The sequence below is a fragment of the Medicago truncatula genome, chromosome 3, assembly GCF_003473485.1.
Source record: "Medicago truncatula cultivar Jemalong A17 chromosome 3, MtrunA17r5.0-ANR, whole genome shotgun sequence".
Classification (NCBI taxonomy): Eukaryota; Viridiplantae; Streptophyta; class Magnoliopsida; order Fabales; family Fabaceae; genus Medicago; species Medicago truncatula.
Window position 1 is genome coordinate 52,568,100 of NC_053044.1, and position 22,351 is coordinate 52,590,450.

Here is a 22,351-nt window from a genome sequence, read left to right on the forward strand (position 1 = left end):
CTTTAGTCTTGATGTACTTGTACTGATTATAATTTAGGTGGCAAGGTTTGTAATTGGCTGGTGGTACTATTCACTCTTTGTCTATCACGAATTAATGAATGAATCTAATTCTAATTCTCATGGATATTTTGTGTGATTGCTGAGATGTTGTTAAATTTGACATGATTTTGACACTGTTAAATGAAAAGTTGTTAAATTAACACGCAACAACATTAATTGTATCACATCATCTTGTTTTACACGGGTCAATCAATGTTACAATGCATGAGACATTTGTTTATATAAAAATAATTATCCTTAATCAAATTTGAGAAATATACGATTGAACAATTAGGCAAGGTGGTAACTAAGCTGAGTGGAGGATAGACGATACCTAGAGTATCTAAGCGAGGAAGTTGATTCTTTCTCGAGACCACTAACTTAAAACATGGATAGTCAAAGGCATAGAACTGAGACAAAGCATAGTAAGACTTGACAGTGATGCGGCGAATCCATGATATATGCTATCAACGCCAGTAACCATTTTGACGAATGAGGAAAAAGACGTGATCTTTAGTGGACCTTCGCACAAAAGGACCGTGTCAACAAATCATACCAAGAAAAGAGAGTGAAGCCGAACTTGGGGCAACACAATCCCACTAACAAGGGAATTATCACGCAACACCTTTATAAATTAGTTGAATGAGAGGTCACATCGTTTGACTGATAGGCAATATACACACTATAAATACCACATTATGTGTTGTAATAAACACAATCAGTCAATCAAACAAACTTATTTCAGGATTTTTACTATTTTATCCCTTTGCTTTTATTTATTCATCTCTTGGTCCTGTACGGAAGAAGTTAGAGAATTCACGATTGGGGGCATAAGCTCACCCCTTAACCTTAATCGCTTGAAGTAATGGAATCACAGTTAAAGAAACTCTACAATTTTTGACAAATTTCAACTTTCATCAACAATATTTATTACATGTTAAACAAATAATAATAATAATAATAATAATAATAATAATAATAATAATAATAATAATATTTGTACCAACTTGATCCACACTTAACCTAACTACAAGTTATTAATTTTGAAATCCTTGATTTATCCTTTGAACCCTCCATTGTTTGGATTGGAAAAAGGAGAATAAGATAAGTTTGTCCACTGGCCTTAATTCAACTGACAAAAATGTCAAAATTATTACGTTAAACGACACGATCGAGTTTACCTCGACTCCTTCACTTGTATGCGTGAGTTTCTAATAGCTTTGTCAGTTTGTCTATTTAATTAAAAAAAAAAACTACAAGTTTAGCTGCGAACCTTTCATTTTGTATAGGGTTAATATGTCTTTACCTCCTGTAATTTAGGCGAGTTGTCTTTACCCCCTGTAATTTAGGCGAGTTCCGGTTTACACCCCTGTAAAAAAAAAAGTTTAGATTACACCCTATAATATGAAGATTCTCCACAAAACATCCCTACATCCATGTAATATGAAGATTCTCCACAAAACACCCCTGGTCTCATTCAGAGGTTGACGTGGCACGTCACTATGTAATTATTTTAATTTTTTTTTAAAACCTGACACGTGTGTAATAATGGACACTGACGTGGCACGCCACTGTGTAATTATTATAATTTTAAAACTAGAAAATTAATTTTCAAAAATTTAAAAATAAGAAAAAAAAAATCAATTTAAAAAAAACGAAAAAAATTTGGATTTTTTTTCAAAAAATAAAAAAAATTCAGAAATTAGCTTATATTAATTTTTCAAATATTTTACAGAGTTGGAATCTAAATTTTTTTTTTTTACAGGGGGTAAACCGGAACTCGCTCAAATTACAGGGGGTAAAGACATATTAACCCTTTTGTATAATACAAAAAGCATATTAAGTTTTAAAAAATTCTAATACCAAATTTAGCATTTTTAAGTTATAAATCTCTTGCTTAAAATCTGAGTGGCCCTAAATGATCTGGGCTGACTTACAAGGTAGCTGAAAGTTAGTGTTTTATTTGTAGAGATGTTATTTTCACTCCATTTTTCTTACACACCCCTTGTATTTTTATTTTTTCTTCTTCAAGACTATATTGGTTCAGAAGTTCCAGTTTTAATTTAAAAACTCCAACCACCTTTGTTTCATCTTTCATCCTAGTTTTCTTCTTCTATTGGTTGAGCAAACAGTCTTTCATTTTCAACTTCCCACAATCACCCGCTCATGCAAACATATGACATCATCATTGTTACTCACATCTCTATCTGGGATCGTTGTGTGCAATTTTTGAAACAATACATCAAAGATGTTTATTTCTTAAAACTTGAAAAACACAATGTAAACATCTTGGATGTATTGTTTCAAAAAAGATAAATTGCAACTCAATGCTTAAAATGTTACACAAATAGACAACTAGTGACTACGGTCAATCACGGTTGTCATCACTGTGCCAATATGCTTGAGATTACACGAAGAAAAATTAGAATGTTACACTCTACTGCATCCTTTGCGAGGGAAACGTTTGTGCAATTGCAAATACCCTTGAAATGTTGGGTTTTAATGGTGTAGATTATTTGATTATGGTTCATAAGCCTCCCTCTTGGCCTTTCCTTTTCTAGGATTTAGTTACGCTTTGTCTTGTTTCATTATTATTTTTTTTTTTGAAAGACTTGTTTTATTTTTCTTGTTTAACAAAAGAATACACTAAAAGGTCCCTAATTTTTTCTCAATCCAAACATCGTTAAAAATAGTCACTAACCAATTAGTCTCTATTGGTTCCTGAGAGGTTTGTTGGTTTCAAGTTCTCTCTTCCTGAGAAGGGTAAAGAAATATCAATATAAACTCTAAACTATCTTAAAAAATAATGTTAAGAAAACTCAAAACTTTTTCTAAAAAAAGTGTATTCCGAGTAAATGAATTTTATGGGTATTAAGATACATTCAAAACTAAAATTTTGAGTAGTAAAAAGTTGTTATAGACCAAAAGGGTAGAATATAGTTTAAAGGGGGGTATGAGAGAGAATATTTTGATTTTGAATGAAGGAATTAAATGAAAAACAGAAAAATAAGCGGGTCATTGGGCCGAGCCCATAAAAGCCCACAAAATAAAAAGATTGCGGTGCTATAAAAAGATTCTGAAATTAGATTAGGCTTCGTGTTAGGGTTTACAAGAAGCATTCTCGGTGCAGCCGTCGAGCATTCCCCGGAGGCAAGATTCGAAAATGGTATTCACAAATCACAGTCTCTTCAATTACGTTAGGGTTTAATTTCTGATTCTGATGTTCGATTTTGTTGTTTGTAGCCGTCACACAAGACATTCGTAATCAAGAAGAAATTGGCGAAGAAGATGAGGCAGAACAGGCCCATCCCTTACTGGATCCGTATGAGGACCGACAATACCATCAGGTATTCTTTCTCTTTCACTATTTCTTCCCATTTTTTCTATTATTGTAAATTCTGATTCATTTTCTGATTGTTCTGTTTTTTTTTTCTTTCAGGTACAATGCTAAGCGCCGTCACTGGCGCCGTACCAAGCTTGGATTCTGAGGTCCTTGCTTTGCTGCGTTTTGTCCTTTATTAGGTTTTTTTTTTATTCAGTTTAATTTAAGACAATCGATGTTTTCGAATTGTAATGTCATACTTTGGATCTATATCAAGTAAGAACTTTCAGCAGTGTTTTGAGGAACTTATTGTAGTTAATTAAAGGTGTTTAACACCTTTTTAAATCAATTTGGATTCTTTGCATTCTGTATTATGTTTAATGCTTATATATTTTTCATTTTGCTGCGTTCTAGTTCATTCAATAGGCTAACCATAGCGATCATGTTACTACCATTATACTAGAAAATTGTTTTGTTCCTTGTTGGTGGTGATTGTGATTTCACTCATTTGTCATAATCTTTTGACTATATATTGCTGGCTTGAGTTTCATAACTAGAAGTGAATTTGATTTTATGCAAATGTTAAATTATTTTAACTATTTCTGACAGACTAGTCTATCTTTTTATAAATGCTTTAAATGTATAATTCAATCTAGATCCTTCGAATGGGTATTTGGTAACTTGTGTTTATTCTAGTTGCACTTCTGGAGGGTCAAACTTGATTCAATTGTGGGTTGCCGATATCCAATGGATATTTTTAAAAGCTAGGTAATTTAACTGTTATTGGACTTGCAATTTGTTAATCTTTTGTTGAGATTTCTCTCTCCTATAAGATTTCTTACTCTCCTTAGCTAAAAGGAAATGATATGGGTTTATAGGCATATCTGGGTCTAGGATGAGGTTCTTGGCGTGTTTTGTTACCACGGTGTATTACTGTAGAATGTAGTTTAACAAATGCTCAAGTGTTTGGCTTAACGTGTTTTATTACATTTTTTTTTTTTTTTTTTTTTTTTACCATTTGCTCTGTCGTAGAAATGTTGTATTGTTCAGCAAATAATTCACCAAATTTTCTATTTTATAATTTTAGTGTAATCTGCAGAACATAGTTTTCAAGTATTCAATCATTATTCTTGATTTGAATGCGACAATTGGATCCCCTGGTTTTTAATATCAATATTGATCAAGGCAAAAACCATTGTGTTGAAGTTCGAAGCTACATTGTTTACTAACATGCTGTTTTATGTTCGACCTTAGTAATTGATTTTTTTTTTTTTTTTTGAAAAAATCGGGATTGTGATTGTCGTATCAATATTTCATTCCTTTTGATGGTTGAAATGCATATATTGGTTTAAATTCTACCTTGAATTCCATTTAGCTTTCTACTTAATTAAATTCTACCGTTTTATTAGTGTTTGCTTTACATTTATCGACCATCATCTTTTCTCCCTACGTTTAAAGCAAGCCAATATGGCCCTCTGTAGGACAACTATTGGGTAGTGATTGTACTGTGATATAGAAACAGCGAGGTCTACAAATGTTTTAATCATGTCTTCGGTAGTAATTGGTAAGGCAGCAGCAGATACCATCTACCTTCAGCTTCAATACAGTCCTCACATTTGTCAAGCTTTTAAGTATTCATTCATGCTACAATCGGAATTACTGGTTTCCAATTTCAATATTGATTTAAGCAAATTCCATTTTGTTGTAGCCAGAAGGTAATACAAACGTGTGGTAAATGATGTTTTTCATTGTTACTAAGATGCAGTTTTATGTTCAACCTGACTAATTAAAGTTGTACTTTCTGTTTCTCGTGGGGGATTGGGATTTTAATATCAATTATGTTAAATACTTCATTCGTTTTGATCGCGGAAATGCGCGAGTTGGTGTAAATTCTATCTTGAGTTCCTTTTAAATGCTTGAGTATGACACAAATCTCCATATTTTTTCTGTTTTATATCTAAGCCGTAGTTTTTTTCCCTTCAGATTTTATACCAGACTCATATTTTTCTGCAAATACTTTAATTTGGATTGCAAGCAGTGTTGTGATTGGTCAGTGAGCTTGTTATCGTTGCAACGGGTATTTCAACAGGGGTTTTATTAGTCTCTGCTTACTGAACAACAGTCGAATTGAATTACATTGTATGAAGTTTAATCATTCATTCTTTACATTTTTTATCAACAATCCAAACCCTGTTATCTTCTTTGACGGACCCCCAAAACAGTCGAAATTACAGTGTGAAATTTAATTATTTATCCTTTACATTTGTTATCAACAATTCAACCCTCTTCTCATCTTCTCGACCTTCGTTTAAATCAAGCCAAACATCTTTCAGAATTGAAGAGTGTAGGGCATAACCATTGGGTAGTGATTGTCCTACAATATAGAAGCAGCGAGGTAATCATGTCTTTGGTAATACTAACTGGCGTGGCAGCATCATGTTATTCATGATCACATTATCATATACTTGATTCTCACTTTTCATGTATCAAGTGGACTACTATCTCTGGCTCAAACTCTTAGATGGATCGGTTGAATATTGTGTCACTCTAAGTGTTCCTCCAAGCTCAACTGGAACAAGAGGGACGAGGGAGTGAAGAACATCTGTGATTAGTGGCCGGTAACTTGGCTCTGGTTGCACACATAGCACAGCTACCGCAGCAACCTACAAGCAAGATACAAAACTGGATTTACATTACTGATATACAAAGTGGGGTTAAGTTCACAAACTGGATTTTAATAGTTTTGAACATGCTAGCATTTAATTTTAGCGAGAAATTTGTAAATAAAATTCATTTCAATTGTTTCTTATAGCACTTTTATTTTTGTTGAAATTTACTACAGTGAATAAAAGTCACTTCAATTGTTTATTACAGTACTGAACACAAACTTTTTGAGATTGAATTCCTGGATAACAAACCTGGTATAAGTGCTTGAGATCCATTGTATTCTTTATGACTGGATCCACAATGTTTGGAAGTTTGGACCTGTCTGTGAGCTGAGGCATGGCCTGCATTCATAAATAGTTATGTTATCCTCCATATCTGAGAGTGAAACCGTATTGAATATGAATTCATAAGATTCAGACACATCCCATACCCATGTGACAAGGGATTGACACTGAGCTGGTGCCAGTTTTTCTACAGGTTTCCTTCCAAACAGGAGCTCCAGGAGTACAACCCCATAGGCATACACATCACTTTTATCAGTCAATTTATCTGTAGAATAATTGAATTGGAGTCCCTCGATTAATCATTCTAAAAGTTTCAATTCGTTTAAGTTTGGACCCAAACGATATTTCTCCACAATTAAAAAAAGCTTAAATATGGAAATGGTCCCTGCAAATATCTGGCATTTTGATTTTAGCCCCTATAAAAATACTTTTTTTGGTTTTAGTCCATGCAAATATAAAATATTTAGTTTTGGTCCTTGATATTTTGTTTTAATCATTGTAAAATTATTTCATATTGAAATTGGTCCCTATAATATTCACTTTAGTCCTCATTTTGAGGGACTAAAATCAAATATTCTACATATTATAAGGACCAAATCCAATATGAATCAATTTTACAAAAACTAAAACAAAACACCAAGGATCAAAACCAAACGGAAAAGACCAAAATGGTAAACGGCAGAAAACTTATGAGACCAAATTGAGACACTTTATAGTTAAGAGACCAAAATGAAAACCAAAAATAAGTTAAAGGACCAAATGATATATTAAGCCGAGAAGAAAAATAGTTTTGAATGTCTTTGTTAAGTATTAGTGTCTTTCTATTTATCATAAATGCAAAGTAGAATATATTGAATTATGAGTGATGAAAGTAGTTAATATTGTATTGAAAAGTTAAATGAGTCAATTTTTTTAGGACATTTTTATTTTTTTTTGCAAAAATGATTCACTTTTTATGGGACGAAGGGAATAATATACTGATTTTTTATTAAAAAAATATATATACTAATTTCATCAAAGAAAAAACACACGCACACATGCATATATTATACTTCTCTAAAAAAAAAATATTATACTAAATTAATATTACAAAATAACAAGTATCAGTTACATTTATAATATGAAATAGCAAAAATATATTACATGAGATAACTAATTAGTATTGTTTTTTTTTTTTTTTTTACAAGAACTAATTAGTATTGTTAATTTGTTAGAAAGTAAAAACCAATAAATATTAATATAATGTCCACTGCTATTAGTAATAAAATAAAGAAGTATTAAATTCTACTCCATGTACTCTTGGTTTCAGCGGTTAGATTTTAATAAGACAACTTTTTTTTTTTGAAGGAGAAAAAAAAAAAGATAACTTGAAATTCGATTGAAGTAGTGTTTATAAAGAATGGGCCAAATACTTCCCCGGATCCTTTAAATTTTATGTTTGTTTCAGATAGATCTTTTAAATTTCGAGTTTGTTTCAGATAGGTCCTTTAAGTTTCTAAGTTTTAGTTAAGTCCTTTAAGCTTCGAGTTTGATTCAGATAGGGTCCTTTCTATCGATCTCCATTAAGGCAAAGAATATTAAAAAACATCTAATGCTCCCTCCGGTCCTATTTACAAGAGACAATTTACTTTTTAGATACATTAAATAATTTATGTATTTGGTTTAGGCTCTTGACTAGATACATACATTATTCAATGTATCTAAAAAGTCAAATTTATCCTATAAATAGGACCCTAGGGAGTATTATTATTCACGCTTTTGGTTATCAACATCCTACCAAATTGAATCAAGTTTTCAACTATATGGATAAATTATAACGTTCCAATTTTTCGGACAACAATCATTTTCCTAGTTGTTGATCTTTGGTGATAAACAGCTCCAATTTCAGTTCCAGTCTTGCGGATATATTTTTTGTCACTCATATAGATCAAATCTCAGCGTGTAAGATTGTATCATGCATGTTACCCATAACATAGTCAGTTTAGAAAATGTATATGGCAGGTGTATGACCAAGATAAGGACAAAAATGTACATATAATTTATTTTCAAAATTAAAACCACCCTAAGTTCATGACGTAATTGAATTCAATGAGGGGGTCCAATTGAAACAATATCTAAGATATGATTGTTTTGAAAGCTTAGCAAGTAGCAACATGTCAAACCAATGCATATGCGGTGAAATAATATTACTCCCTCCGTTTCTTTTTTAAGTGTCACTTTCAAAGATCAATGCAACATTAAATATTGTTTTACTAATATTGTTCTTAGTTATTTATTGCGGAGAGAGAAATATATGAAATGAGATATTAAATGAATAAGGTCATTATAGTAAAAGTGTATAGTTTATTGCATCAAATGTAGTATCAATTGATTATCTTGATTTGTGTAAAATGTCAAAATGTGACTATTAAAAAGGAACGGAGGTAGTAATAACAAGTTTAGTTGGCATTACCATCTAAAAGATATTCTGGGGCTACGTATCCCAATGTTCCTGAAACCTTGATGTTCTTCTTTTGGGACCCATCAATTATGGACAGACCAAAATCAGAGAGCTGAATCCACCGCCAATTAGTACGTGGGTGGGTGTCAATTGATAAGAAACTTTGGTGAATAAAATACTTTGTGGAAGAAGATAAAATATATAGTAAATTCAGTTTTTTACCTTGGCATTGAAGTTTGCATCTAAAAGAATATTTGAAGATTTCATATCTCTATGAATCACTCGAGGGTAACAATGCTCATGTAGATATTCTAATCCTCTGGTCATCAAAGAAGAATGTAAATATGTTAAGTGTGTTAACATAGATTTTAATATTCATAAGAGAAATTTGATTAGATTTCAGCTTCAAAAAGTTAGAAGAATAATTAAAGAAGATTCATAATAAACTTTGTTAAGGGGACAAAACTTTTAAGATGCAGAATGAAAACGATCTATAACTTCTCCAATCGGAATTGTTCATTAATTTGTTAACAGTTGTAATTTTGAATTTTGTATACTTGGTTAATGTTGTGATTGAAAAAGCCTTAACTACATTCCAAGAAAGTTTAGATTTTCTTTAGTTGAAAGTACAAAAGTGGGAGAGATTTGAGATGTTGAAGAGAGATTCTCTTAAGGAAGTTCACCTTGCTGTGTCAAGAGCAATCTTCATTCTCATATGCCAAGTCAATCCTGAGCCATGAGATGGTCCTTCAACATAAAATTTTGCACAAAAAAAGAAAAATGTAACTGAGTTTAGAATGTTATGTAACTGAGAGTTGTAAAAGTCTTCTACCATGTATATATATAAAAATTAGCATCAAATACAAAACATTACCATGTAATAGAGCTTCCAAGGATCCATTTTGCATTAACTCATACACAATAAATCTCATGTCTCCATTAATGCTACAACCGAGCAAAGAAATTATATTTGGATGCTGAATTTTACTCAATAAATCCACCTCATTCTGCAAATTCATCCCACTATTAAATTCAATATAAGATATAAATACTTTTTTTGAAGAAAAGAAACAAAAAATGAATGGTTACCTCAAATTCTGTCTCAGCATTTTGTGTTTGGCAGTGTAGTTTCTTGACAGCAACATCCAAATTATCATCAAATTGTGCCTTGTAAACACATCCAAAACCACCTACACCCAAGATGTTACTTTCCTGAAAATTGTCGGTCGATTTTTCTATTTGCTTGTAATCAATTATTGGAACACACCCCTTTTCTGCATCTTGGTATTCAGAAACAGAACAATCAAAACAGAATGTTTTAAGTTTCTTAAAAACCAGCAATGGAACAGCGTAGAGTACACGTAAATAAATAAATGAAATACCTGAGTTTTGAACATTATTTTTCCTTTTGGATTTTGATGAATAGTTGTTGTAGTAAATCCATAAACATATGAAACTCAAAATAAGAATAAGAAGAAGCACCATGAGAAGCATGAGAAGAACAACAAGCTTCATTTATGTTTTTTTTCTTCTTCTTCAGCTTTCCTTATATAACAATGATTCAAAATAAGAGTTGTTTATCAACTCTTCTTTTTAATTTGGTTTTGGTTATGTTAATGTCTTTATTTTCTTTTTGGATAGACAGAGAAAATTAATGTTATTATTATGGTAAGGTAGAGGTGCAAGCGCCCGACAAACATGTGAATTGCTGTAAACAATAACTTATTTTTAAATATATTTTATATTTTTGTTCCTTTTTGGTGAATTTTCGTTTTCCATTTTGTTAAAGGTACTGATGCATGGGTCAGCTCATCAGAAGAAAGAAAAGGAAAAGACAGGAAGTTGTTGCATTGCATGAGTAGTTAGCTCCAAATATGATTTGTATTTAGGAAATGACAACATTTTGGACATTCTTTCCATCTAGATCTTCTATGCTTGTTTATATTTTTCAAATAATGACAAGTTAATTAATAGCTGGGAGGATATTAGGCTTATTATGTGCTTCACTTGATGGTCAATTTAGTCTTAAACCAGCTTTTCATTTTTTAGATTTTTCAGATAGATGTGAAAAGAGATGATACTTATAATTCTCAGGTGGCTTGAAAATGACTCGGGTAAACTAGAATCAATCAATGTTTTTAGTTGGAAAACAATGTGTGGTAGGTTGATGACTAAGGAAGGAAACGAAGGAAGTCTAGTAAAAAGCTATTCAAACCATGAATCGAATTCATAGAACTTAGATATGGATTTTTTGTACTAACCCTCCGTTTATAGAATTTAAAGTTCGATCAGAAGATAAGAAAAGTTGATCAAAAATTATTTCACTCGATAAAGGAATTTGAGTTCATCCTTTATAACTCATTAACCATTAGAATTCACTCACTTAATTGTTTATATATGGATTGATTTAGATTTCATTTTAACTTTTAATATTTGAGTTTAAATTGATTTGGATGATTTTCAAATTTTTAAAAATATTTCCGTTTGCTAGTTCTTAATTTTTTTTTCTTCGAATAAAACCAATACTATACTGAGAAAACTAAACCCGACCCATATATAGGATACAAACATAATTGCTCTTCTCCCATCTATTTTCTCACGTAAGTGTATTTTTCAGCATGAGTTAACTCACATAGGACGGAAATGAGCATAAACAGATGAATGCAGAGCAATTCTCGGATACAAAGTGTCGTAGGATGCTAGAGTGTATTATTCACCTCTACAATTTATTAAAAAATTCTAATATTTTTTTTGTCATTTAACTTTCTACACTTTTTGTTTTCACCCTCATTTTTGGCATTTCTTGATTCAGATGAGTTCACCCCCAACATGTCCAACTATGTATTTCTTCGGAAACATTTTTTAATCATTTTTGGTATACAGTACTCAGAAATTCGTTAATCATTATTTAAAATACTTCATTCCTGAAATCAATTGAAAGAAGCAATCGTACCCATCGATCAGAATTACGAGAACACATATTTGGCATAACAAATTTTCGGAAAACAAAATAATACAATTTCATTGTGAAAGTTATGAGCAAGTTTTTCCCAAGAACAAAGAATCTTCCAAATATTCAACAATAGTGAAGCTTAGTGGCACGCCATTGGTTGACATGTTTCTCAACTCGGCAAGCATAAATTATACTCCCTCCGTCCCTATATATATAAGACCCTTTTGTCAAAATCACGGGAATTAAGATAGTGGATATTTGTATTAAAGTTGTTTGTAATCACTATTGTTTTTACAATTTTATCCTTTAAAAAAGAAGATTAGTTTATGTTTTCAACATGTTATTTATTGTTGATTGAAGAAAAAGATGTATAATAAATAGGGGCATGTATGTAAAGAAATAATTATTGTAGTTGGAAATAACAAAGGAGTCTTATAAAAAGGGACAAAAAAAATTCTCAAAAAGGTCTTATAATTAGGGACGGAGGGGGTAAATTACAAAGCATTAACTCTTTCATTAACATTTTAGTATTATTATTGGTATGATAAATCAAATTTATTGAATCATTACCAAAACATAACAAATTTAGAAAATATAATAGAGACTGCGTTTTTTATAACCAATATTGGAAAATAGTGATCGGGTTTTCTGGAACCACAATTGGAGAAAACTTCGAATGTGTTTTCCGTAACGAAATCAGCAAACATATTTGAAGACAAAGATTGCATATCAAAACGCAAAGACAAATAAATTCGGATTTGAATTGAAAACTCAAATAATTGATTCTAAAAATGTCACTTCGCGAAAAGTAGATGATAATGGAAGATGATGATGCTTGCAAACGGAGTAGATCTACACAAGAAGGTGATGAAGCGAAAGGGAGGGTGATGATTTAGCCTACCCGAAAAACTTATTATGTGTTTTCCGATAGGTGTTAACTGAACTTTAGAGACGTAAGGTGAACCGGTAATTTTTTGGGAAAAGTAAAACAAAAATTGGTGTTTTTACCTTATATTGAAGAGTAAAATAGGCAAATCGTAGGGAAGGTACGTATTTTGGGATATAGGATAAAATTTTGAAAACCTTCCCGTTGACAGTGGTGGAATTTGTACTAGGAAATATAAATGTTTTTCTTTATATCACAAATATGTTTTTGTTATTAAACAACAAAAAATATACGTCTTTTTACTAATAAATGTAAATTTTTAAGCTATTTTTTTGAAAGAAAAAAAGTTGTTAGGAAACGAGTATTTTATTTAGTTATTATATTGAAAAGGTATTTTTAAATATCATTATTAAGGCCCCGTTTGGATTGACTTATTTTAAACTTATGTGGGCTTATCTACTCCTATAAGTCTTTTTAAAGATGTTTGGGTAAATCAATAAAAATAACTTATCGTAATTTCATAAGCTGCTTATGCTATATTTTAATAATGCCAATTTTTTAGTTTAACATAAGGCTTATCACGGAGCTTATGGAATTCAAGGGACATCCTTTGATTCTCCCCCATTCCACTTCTTTACAAACCTATTTTTTAATTATTATTATTATTTTTTGAACGAAAGAAAACTATATGTTGGCAGACACCATTTATCTTTTGCCATGATGAATTGAGAAAGATAGTATACACTTATCTTTTTTAGTAACACACGTAACAACATCATTAAAGATAAAAATAACAAACATAATTTGTTCTCTTTTTTTTTTTATTTTTTTTTATTTTTAACAAACTGTACATAATTTTTATATATATGTTAAACACCTTCAAGTTCTACAATCATAATTTCGTCTCAAGATTATTTACGGTGTTTACAAACTGCAGCGCACAGATACAATAACCAGGTAACTTTTTCATAGTTGTTTTGCTTCTTCTTCCTTGCATGTTTTTTTTATAATTTTTTCTTCCTTTTCTACATATTGTCATCTTCCAATTTGTTCCTCATCTTTTCACTAACCATTAATAATTTCATCTTCAACTTGTCTTGCTTCCATCATTAATTCATAATTATTTATTTTTACTTCCTTGCAATAGTTTTTTTCTTCAAGATGACCTATCAATTTAGTAATTTTTGTTTTCATCTATTTTTTTTTAAATGTTACAATAATGTGACTCTTAGGGATATAAATAATTTTTAGAATTGTCTTTGTAGAAAAATATTACCTTGTTGATGCTGGTTATTCTATCTTTATGGGATACACGGGTCCCTACAAAACCACTAGGTATCATCTCCCTCATTTCAGATTGGGGCCTAGAGCTAGAGGGAGAAATGAAGTGTTTGATTATATGCACTCTAGCCTTCGAAGCACAAATGAACGATCGTTTGGATGTTGCAAAGCTAAGTGGAAAATTTTAGGAAACATGCCTCCTTTTTCATTGGATACTACGAATCAAATCATTGTTGCTTGTATGACATTGCACAACTTCATAAAAAGGAACGACAAATATGATGCAGAATTTCGCATGTTTGATGAACATGTTGTGTTAGAGGATAGTGTTGAAGTACAAGATAGTATAGCTCAAGATATCACTTGGGAAGAGCCAAATCAAGGGAGCATTAAACAAATGGAGCGAGTAAGAAATATCATTAGAGATCAGATGCCTAGAAATATACAGGTTTATTTTATTTTATTTTATTTTTGTTTTTAACTATTATTTATAAAGATTTATTAAAAAAAAAAAACTATTTGTTTATAAAGATTTTTTTAACAATGGTGTAAGACTATTAAACTTTTACATACGTGATTATTTCTTACTTTTATATTTATATTATTATACTTTTTTTTTAAAAGAAAGTTTATCATATATTATTATACTTGTGTATGATGATGTTTAGACTATTATTATTTACACCTCTGATATTAATTTTGTCTTGTATGAATATTGATATTTTTTTTAAGGACGGATATTGATATTATACCATATATATATATATAATTATAATTAATATATTATAATATTGTTTTTTATATCTTGATTAATTTTATCAAAAAAAATCTTGTTAATTGTGGTTTGATTCTTTGAGTTTTTTGGTTAAATTAAAAATATTTAAAATTTTGATAATTGCTTATGTAATGTCACATCCAAACACTTCAAGTTATGTAAGTACTTTTTAGTGTACATATCCAAACGTAAATAGCTTATTGAATATAAGAGCTTATGATGTAAGCTCTAGTGCTATAAGCTCTAATGCTATAAGCATCAATATAAGCTGTTTATCCAAACGAGACCTAAGTCTGGCTTAAGATTCAATCATCGTGATCCTATTATTTAGTTTGATATCAATTTAAAATTAATTTAGATTATGAATATTTTTATTTAATGTTTTGAACAAAAAATATGACGAAAAATCTTCTTTATATATTTAATTATATATACACACTCACATAGTGTTGATAATAAGTGGTGAAGCTAGAGCAAATTTTCAATTTTACAAAGGAACAAATTTAAAGAAAATAAAATACAAATTTAAAATTAATATTAAACTTTATCGATAAATGAAATATTTAAATAATTTTTATCTAGCTTAATTTAAAATTGCCTAAAAGAAATAAAACCCGACGATAATCAAATCTATTCACAATATTCTTTTTTTCATTTTTGTGTTAGCCCTCCAACTCTCAAAGAAAAGGAGTTTTATTAAATCGGAGTTCGGCCGAAAGGTTAGTAAAGTTTAGTCAATTAATAATTAATAATATCTTATTCAATGTAAATATCTCAGCTATTTGATAAGAAAAATAACTTAGGTCCATTTTGTATATGATGTTGTTTTGATCATTTTTATTGTCAAAAGTTCATTATGTAGTTATTATAGGGTTTGGATGTTTAAAAAAAGGTTTTTTCTAAATTACCTTTGAAAAATGGTGGGTAATTTACCCACCAACCAATGAATATGAGCAATTTATTGATGAGGTCAAGATAGTTCATGAATATGTGCTTATGTGGCTAATGTGTATTGGTTGGGGTAAATTACCCACCATTCTTCTATGGGTACCCTAGTTGTCTCCTTAAAAAAAGCGAGAGTTCTCATATATAAAATTTGTCATGGACACAAGGTGGATGACTTATTGAATACTCGCACATCAAATAACTTATAAGTAGTTATTTTAACGAGAAATGATATTTGTACATTTATTTTATGACAATTTTTTGACAACCTTCTCTTTCATACTCACATTATACTCTTATTCTCTCTCTTCCTTTTTCTCTCTCCATTGTTTTTGACTAATGAAAAGAGAGAGAAAAGAAGTTGTCACAAAAATTGTCTCAAATGGATGTTCAAATATCACTAGTCTATTTTAACTACCCGTGGTTAACAAATACAAAGGTAGAGTAGTGATATTGACTGACATGTCTTTTTAAGAAAGAAGCAGTAGTATAATAGATATGACATATGACTTCGAAGTACTGTTCGTCAATCTGTTAGAGCAACTTTCACATGATAGTTTGAACATGGGTTTTGTTTGGCTCTTTGATGCACATGGAAGAGGGAAAACGAGAAGCTATAGGAAGACAAGGAAAACACTGCATCAAGTTCACTTCAAACGGTGGTGGACAATCTTTATCAATGGAAAGCGATGCATGCAGGGGGGGGGGGGGGGGGGGGGGCTTCAGGTCGTTATGTGAATGGATAAAGGGTGACGTTAAATCAGTAACAACAGTACCAGGATGAAGTTGGCTGCACAAAAAAGTTGGAAACAATGCATAGATGGCTTGCCTATTTTAATGATAATGTTTTTTAGTGTTATGTGCATCCGAGATGATAGATGAAGTTGGCAACTGAGCCCTCAAGAGGCGGTAACATGAGTTTAAAACAAGCTTTTATACGTTGCTTATGAATATGGGTTTTTCCAAAGTGATTATCGAACTAGACTCCAAACTTGTCGTGAATGAAGTTCAAGTCATAGAATAAAATGTGGGGGGTGGGGGGTGGGTGGGTGGTATTTTATATGCTTGTAAAAAATCATGTGTTCTTTATCAAATGAGATGAGATTCCAATAAAAGGATGGTATAACCAACAAAACCGTTAAAGCCACAAATCAAATACAAACGAAGTTTTGAGGAATTTGCCCATATATATTATACCCTCTTACGCGTTAGTGTTTATGTTTATGAAGTTAGTTCTATAAGCATTATAAATATCTAAGGATCATGATTTTGTTTAAACGATGGAAACAAAGTCACCAATTTAGTTGCAAACTTAACAACTTCTTTTAAACCCTTTGGCAGTACTTGAACCCTCAAGCTCTTGTAAACCAAATCTCGTCTTTGCCTTGTTCATCTTTCCTAAAAAAAAACATTATTGTTTTTATTTTTTTTTTGATTTAAAATTAAAAAGATAGTGGCACACACAAGGATGTGTGGGACCCACCCAAGGTCCGAAAGAGAATGAGAAAGAGTAAGACCCCACCCACCCTACCACAACACAATACAACTCTTGCCTTTAAGCTTTAGTAACAACAACAAAGAAACGAAAGACGAATTACTCGAATCTACTCCATTTTCATTCTCCTTCACCGCCACATAATATCCCTACCCTCTTTCCATTTTTCTATTATTTTCATTTCATTTCATTTTTTTATTCATTTCTCATCACAATTTATTATAAACATATATATAAACCTATCCTCTACCCTCTCTTCTTCTTTTTCATTTTCAACCAACACATTCGCCACCACACTTCCATTCTCTCTCTCTCTCTCTCTCTCTCTCTCTCTCTCACACACACACACACACACACAACAAATTCTCTTCTCTTCTGAGTTTTCTCTCTCTCTGCAAAACGATGATGCTCAACGACGAATGGATGAGAGCGGCGATGAAAGATGACACGGTGGTCGTCGAGCTTCTGTTACGGCTGAAGCAGCCTGTTGAGACCAAATCTCGTGGTTTATCGTTCTCCTGGGGACACAAACAACGGCGTTCAAGATCGAGGACAACCGCTTCCGTTTCTCGCTGCGACCGTGCTGTTTCAACTAGATGCAGTCCTACCACTCCTCTCTCTTGGAGCGGTGGCGCTTCTCCGTCTGTCACCGCCGAAGGTTATGAAGATTCAAGCCGTTACAACCACGCTGCTAGATCCAAGGTTCTATACTTTCTTCTCTCTATATGATTTTTTATTCGTTTCATTTTCTCTCTATCTATCCCGTTCTCTTTCTCTTCATCTGAAATCTGTTTTTTGTTGTTTGACTGAAAATTCTATAGACGCCGTGTAACTACGTTTCTACGCCGTGGAGCGATGTAGTTTCCGGCGGTTGAAACGGTTTTCGTGTGTGTCAGACATTTTTGCTTTCCAGCGAAGTTTCTTTTCGTTTTGACGGTTTTATCCTTGATCTCTTTATTTACAGGCCAAAAGCCAGTTGCTTTTCGTGTTTTCCAATCGCGCATTTCGTTTTCGATTTTCCGCTGACACTCGATACTGACGGAAAATCTGTCAATTTTACTATTTTATTTTTTCTAAGAAAAAGAAAAAATGACGAACTCATCGAAACCGTTTGATTCGTTTCACTTTTTTTAGCTTGGGGAATTTTATGTCACTATTTACGAACTTGTTGTTGTTGGTGGCATCTGGATGGCATGAGGTCAGCAGTAATGAAAGAGGAAAGATCGTGTGGCCTTTTGTTCTCACTTGCTTTCATGTTTATTTTATTGTTGATTGACAAAAACACCCTTCCTTGTTCCTAATAAGATCGCAAATCACTTTTCTACTTTGACTTAAAAAGAGGGAAATGCAAAATATGTAATGTAAAGAATTTTCGTATTCATTTAATTTTAATTTAATGAAAGAGTGTTTTAAAATGAATAAAAATTTGGTTGCGGTTAGATCGAGGGTGTTTTGGTAAATTGGAAATAGTAGTGGTTAGTGGGTCCCAGTGAGCTAATGCAGTGATGAAATGTTTAAGGATTGCTTGGTGACTGCAATTCCTGACTGGGGGTTAAGATTGTGGCGCGATGATGCTGCTTCGTAAATCTCTTCCATGGGTCTGTCTTATCTTCTATGGTTTGATTGGGACATTGGGTTGGGTTGGGTTATTATTATTATTGGGGATTCGGTAGATGATAGGAATTTAATACAGATCTAACAATATTTGATTTTTTTACGATCATAAAAAATAAGTCAACCAATTTAGTAGTAATTTTTTAGTAAAGTAGTAAATTTGTTTATCTACTACTACGACACTGAAAGTCAGGATATTTTTTTTTTTTTTTTTTCATTTTGGTTGGTGGAGTCATTGGAGGGGTTTCTCGTGTTGAGAGGTAATGCTAGACGCAAATAAACGCGCAACACAAGAAGAAGCATTATGTGTATGTAGTAGGTTAGATGAGGTATGAATATCACGGGGTTGAAAGTGATTGAAGGGAAGGGGTGAGGTTGTCTTAAATATGAAGGAAGTTACTACTAGATTACAATCCCCTTAACATTAGGGGATTTTGTTGGGTTGGGTGCGCAAAAGGAAGAGAAGAGACAAAGAATCTACGGCCTTTGCTTTGGCCCACTTGACTTCAGTCGGCAGCATGCAGCATGCAGCAGCGCGCTGTGCTGTGCTCATCCCCAAGGGCCAAGATTAAACAAGTTAGGATAAATGAAATAATAGTGCCTCTATATATCTTATAACAATTTAAATTGAATGAAATGAAATTGGAGATCGATCGATCGATCGATCTAGTCACTAGCTTATGGGATCTAAGTCACGTGAGCATTCCTAATAAGATCCCATCACGTGCTAACGCGTGCTTCTAGTAACGCCAGCTGGGCTGTCCTATGTGGATTAGTTTTGCATTACGAATAATCAATGGGCCTCAAAGTTGAGGATATGCCAGCTTCGTTGTCTTTGTCATTCATCTGAAACGTGTCCCAATTGTATAAACAGATCGTAAATGTAATTGCCTCATTTTGATTTTAATATTATTTTTTTCATATCATATACATATAAGTAGAACAAGCGTCAAGCAGTTGAGCAACTTCTTTGTAACATAATTTTTCTATTTTAACTGGATCAATTGTATTTGTATTGTACCTTCCCTTGGGTTATGCTGACATATTCGGTCTCACTATTCATTTTCTTATTTCTATGTTTCTTTTGACTTCACTTGCCCAAAAACTTTGTATCTTCTGTATTCCTTTTAAATTATTCATTTGGATCTCATTCAATCCCTTTTATATCAACCTTCACCATATGCCATCATTATAACTAATGCTTAAAAATACTGATTTTTTATTTTTATTTTTATTTTACAGGCTACTGCTACAAGTGGATACACTAGCAACTCTGCCTCTACCAAAAGGTGCAAAAGAAAAAAGGTAAAGCTACTTTTGTTTATTTGATTCTCACTTTTTTTTTCCCTTTCTTTTCAATGAAGCTACCTCCTTTTTTTTTTACTTCAAAAAACAATTCAGAATTCGACTGTTCAACTTGGTTGAGAAGCCATTGCTTGTGACCTTTCAATTCCTAATTGACATATTCTATTATATGAATATTAATTAAATGATCATTTTTTTTTGCCATTCTTCAGTCTTTTGCAGAATTGAAGGAAGAGGAGACCACCCTGCTAAAGGAAAGGATACATTTAGAAAGGGTAATTTTCTGATCTATGTATATATATTTTTAGGCATATGTTAAGGTGACATACTCATTTATTAATATATCAATATTGTTTGCAGGAGATAGCAACTAGAAATGCAAATTTTGAGGTGATGAGAACTACAAATGAAAGTTTGAAGAGGATGAAGGTATATAAACAATTTTTTCCCTGTGAGTCATATTGGATTACTTTTCTGATGTGTTCATTTTGTTTGGTACTTACTCCAATTTTTTGTATTCTCAGCTTGGTTTCGGATCAAAATCTCATAGCAAGCCAAGTTGTTCAACATCCGTTGAACTGCGGGGTACGCTTGCTGGTCAACCCCACCGGAGAATAGTACCTTCTGAGGTCCTCACATGTGCCACTCAAGATGATACTCATTCACAAGCATCAGAGTCTAGGCCAAACAGGATTGAGTCTACTGGAGAAAGTGTTTTCATGATACCAGACCTAAATATGATGCCATCTGATGATTGTATGAGTTGAGATAGACCTACTTTGTTCAAGACTTTTGGAACAATTACTCTGAGCAATGTACAGGTCGATAGAGAGCATTTTGAAGACTCCATCCAATAGAATCCAGTGGCCATGAGAAACATTGCTTGATACAACTACAATTCTCTTGAAGGGAAAACAAGTGAATGGTAAAAAGGGAAATTTTCTTGGGTAGTGCTAGCCATAAAAGGCTGTAGAGTAGAGATACTATACTACTAGAGTAGCAGGTTCTTCCGATTCATGTAAGATAAGTACCAATGTACCATTCTTTTGTTGGTTAAATCTTTTGGATTTCTTTAAGATGTCTTCAAAGTTATTTACAAATTGCAACTTTGAATGATCGCACTTCACTCTGCAAATTCATGTGTCTTGTCCTTCGTTATATAGGATGTTTCATTTGTTTGAGAGTGTTAATCTGAAGCTCACACATCTTCTGAAAGCTTAAGTGTCACACAAATGTCGGTCGATATGTTTTTTAGATGTCCTTTTACCCCAACAATATGGATGTGGAAGGCCCTAGCATGCCAGATGCGTACAATAGATCACTTTGATCAATTGCTTTCAGTAAACCGAAAATCACTCAAAATACCAAATGACAACCTATGTTCTTCTTTAAAGTAGAAGCTCGTGGTCATATTTGTTTATCACGAGTGGGATGATTTTCGACAAAAATAAAGGAAATGAATTGATTTCAGTTTTGAGACTTTTTTGGATGAGTTCAGTTTTGACTTTTTAGACGTTTTTTCTCCTTGCATTTGTTTCTTTTTGAACTGGTACCATCAGATAAATTGAGAGTTTGGTATGGCGTTTGCACATGTAAAATCATGCAGAAAATCACGTTACTGGAGAAGCTATGTTTTCCAGCTTTTGCTTTTTCACTGCAATTGGTCTTTGAGACAAACATTGCACCGCTAAACCAAACAGGCAATGAAATCAAATGGATCACTAGTTAGGTTAATGATTGTAAATGTCTATTTTGTACATGTATCTTATACAAATGCAAATTGGTACCAAAATACAATTTTTTTTTTTGAAGAAATCAAACACCAAAATACAAATTAATAGTAATGATTGACTTTTATGGTAGGATTACCCAAAAAATAGTGGTAAATTAATCAGAGAATGATAAAAAACGGAAAATACACTTAAATAACAGTGGATGTTCAAGAAATTTGAGTGACTTGGGTCTATCCCTTCTAAAAAATTAAGATCTTGGTCTCTCTCCTAATCAATGTTGCCTACTGATTTTTCATTGAGTTTCCCATTTATTCAGTGGCTGTCTAATAATATAATTGTCACCTTAACACATAATCGCTGCTTGATAATATAATAAGTGCAGCTTAATAATATAATAACAACAATACTAGTAAGAGGTCCAACGATCTTTTGAGAAATTTTGAATAGTTTTGAAGTGTTGGTTCAGCGCAGAATTTGTCATGTTTTGGAAAACAAACAAGGTGCTGCTGAACTTAACTAGTGATTTTTTTTTTAGGGTTAACTAGTGACTTTGTTGGTATTAACCTATATTATTGGTTAGGTTATATTTATCTTATGGTCGAACTTCAGATT

At 32.1% G+C, this 22,351-nt stretch overlaps 3 protein-coding genes across 5 annotated transcripts; 2 read left to right on the forward strand and 1 right to left on the reverse strand.

Annotated features, from left to right (window-relative positions):
- The first annotated feature begins 3,043 nt into the window (after positions 1-3,043).
- LOC11435427 (60S ribosomal protein L39-3) lies at positions 3,044-3,735 on the forward strand. Its single transcript, XM_003603273.4, has 3 exons — positions 3,044-3,205; positions 3,283-3,386; positions 3,479-3,735. Exons 1-3 carry the CDS (start codon positions 3,203-3,205, stop codon positions 3,525-3,527), a joined length of 156 nt encoding a protein of 51 aa, XP_003603321.1. The 5' UTR covers positions 3,044-3,202; the 3' UTR covers positions 3,528-3,735.
- Positions 3,736-5,429: 1,694 nt separating this feature from the next.
- Positions 5,430-10,427, reverse strand: LOC11442252 (probable receptor-like protein kinase At1g80640). 3 transcript variants are annotated; one of them, XM_024777938.2, is made up of 9 exons: positions 10,135-10,424; positions 9,842-10,026; positions 9,627-9,759; positions 9,436-9,499; positions 8,975-9,071; positions 8,765-8,864; positions 6,459-6,577; positions 6,280-6,369; positions 5,430-6,024 (listed from the first exon to the last, which is right to left on the reverse strand). In XM_024777938.2, the coding sequence occupies exons 1-9, from the start codon at positions 10,265-10,267 to the stop codon at positions 5,860-5,862; spliced, it is 1,086 nt and encodes a 361-aa protein (XP_024633706.1). In that variant the 5' UTR covers positions 10,268-10,424; the 3' UTR covers positions 5,430-5,859. The 3 variants fall into 3 exon arrangements, with proteins under 3 accessions (XP_024633706.1, XP_024633705.1, XP_039687758.1); XM_024777937.2 differs by having other exon boundaries at positions 9,842-10,032; positions 10,135-10,422; XM_039831824.1 differs by lacking the exon at positions 6,459-6,577 and having other exon boundaries at positions 9,842-10,032; positions 10,135-10,427.
- Positions 10,428-17,179: 6,752 nt separating this feature from the next.
- LOC11442253 (uncharacterized) lies at positions 17,180-21,196 on the forward strand. Its single transcript, XM_003603275.4, has 5 exons — positions 17,180-17,789; positions 19,944-20,006; positions 20,219-20,281; positions 20,367-20,435; positions 20,531-21,196. Exons 1-5 carry the CDS (start codon positions 17,490-17,492, stop codon positions 20,771-20,773), a joined length of 738 nt encoding a protein of 245 aa, XP_003603323.1. The 5' UTR covers positions 17,180-17,489; the 3' UTR covers positions 20,774-21,196.
- Positions 21,197-22,351: the final 1,155 nt, after the last annotated feature.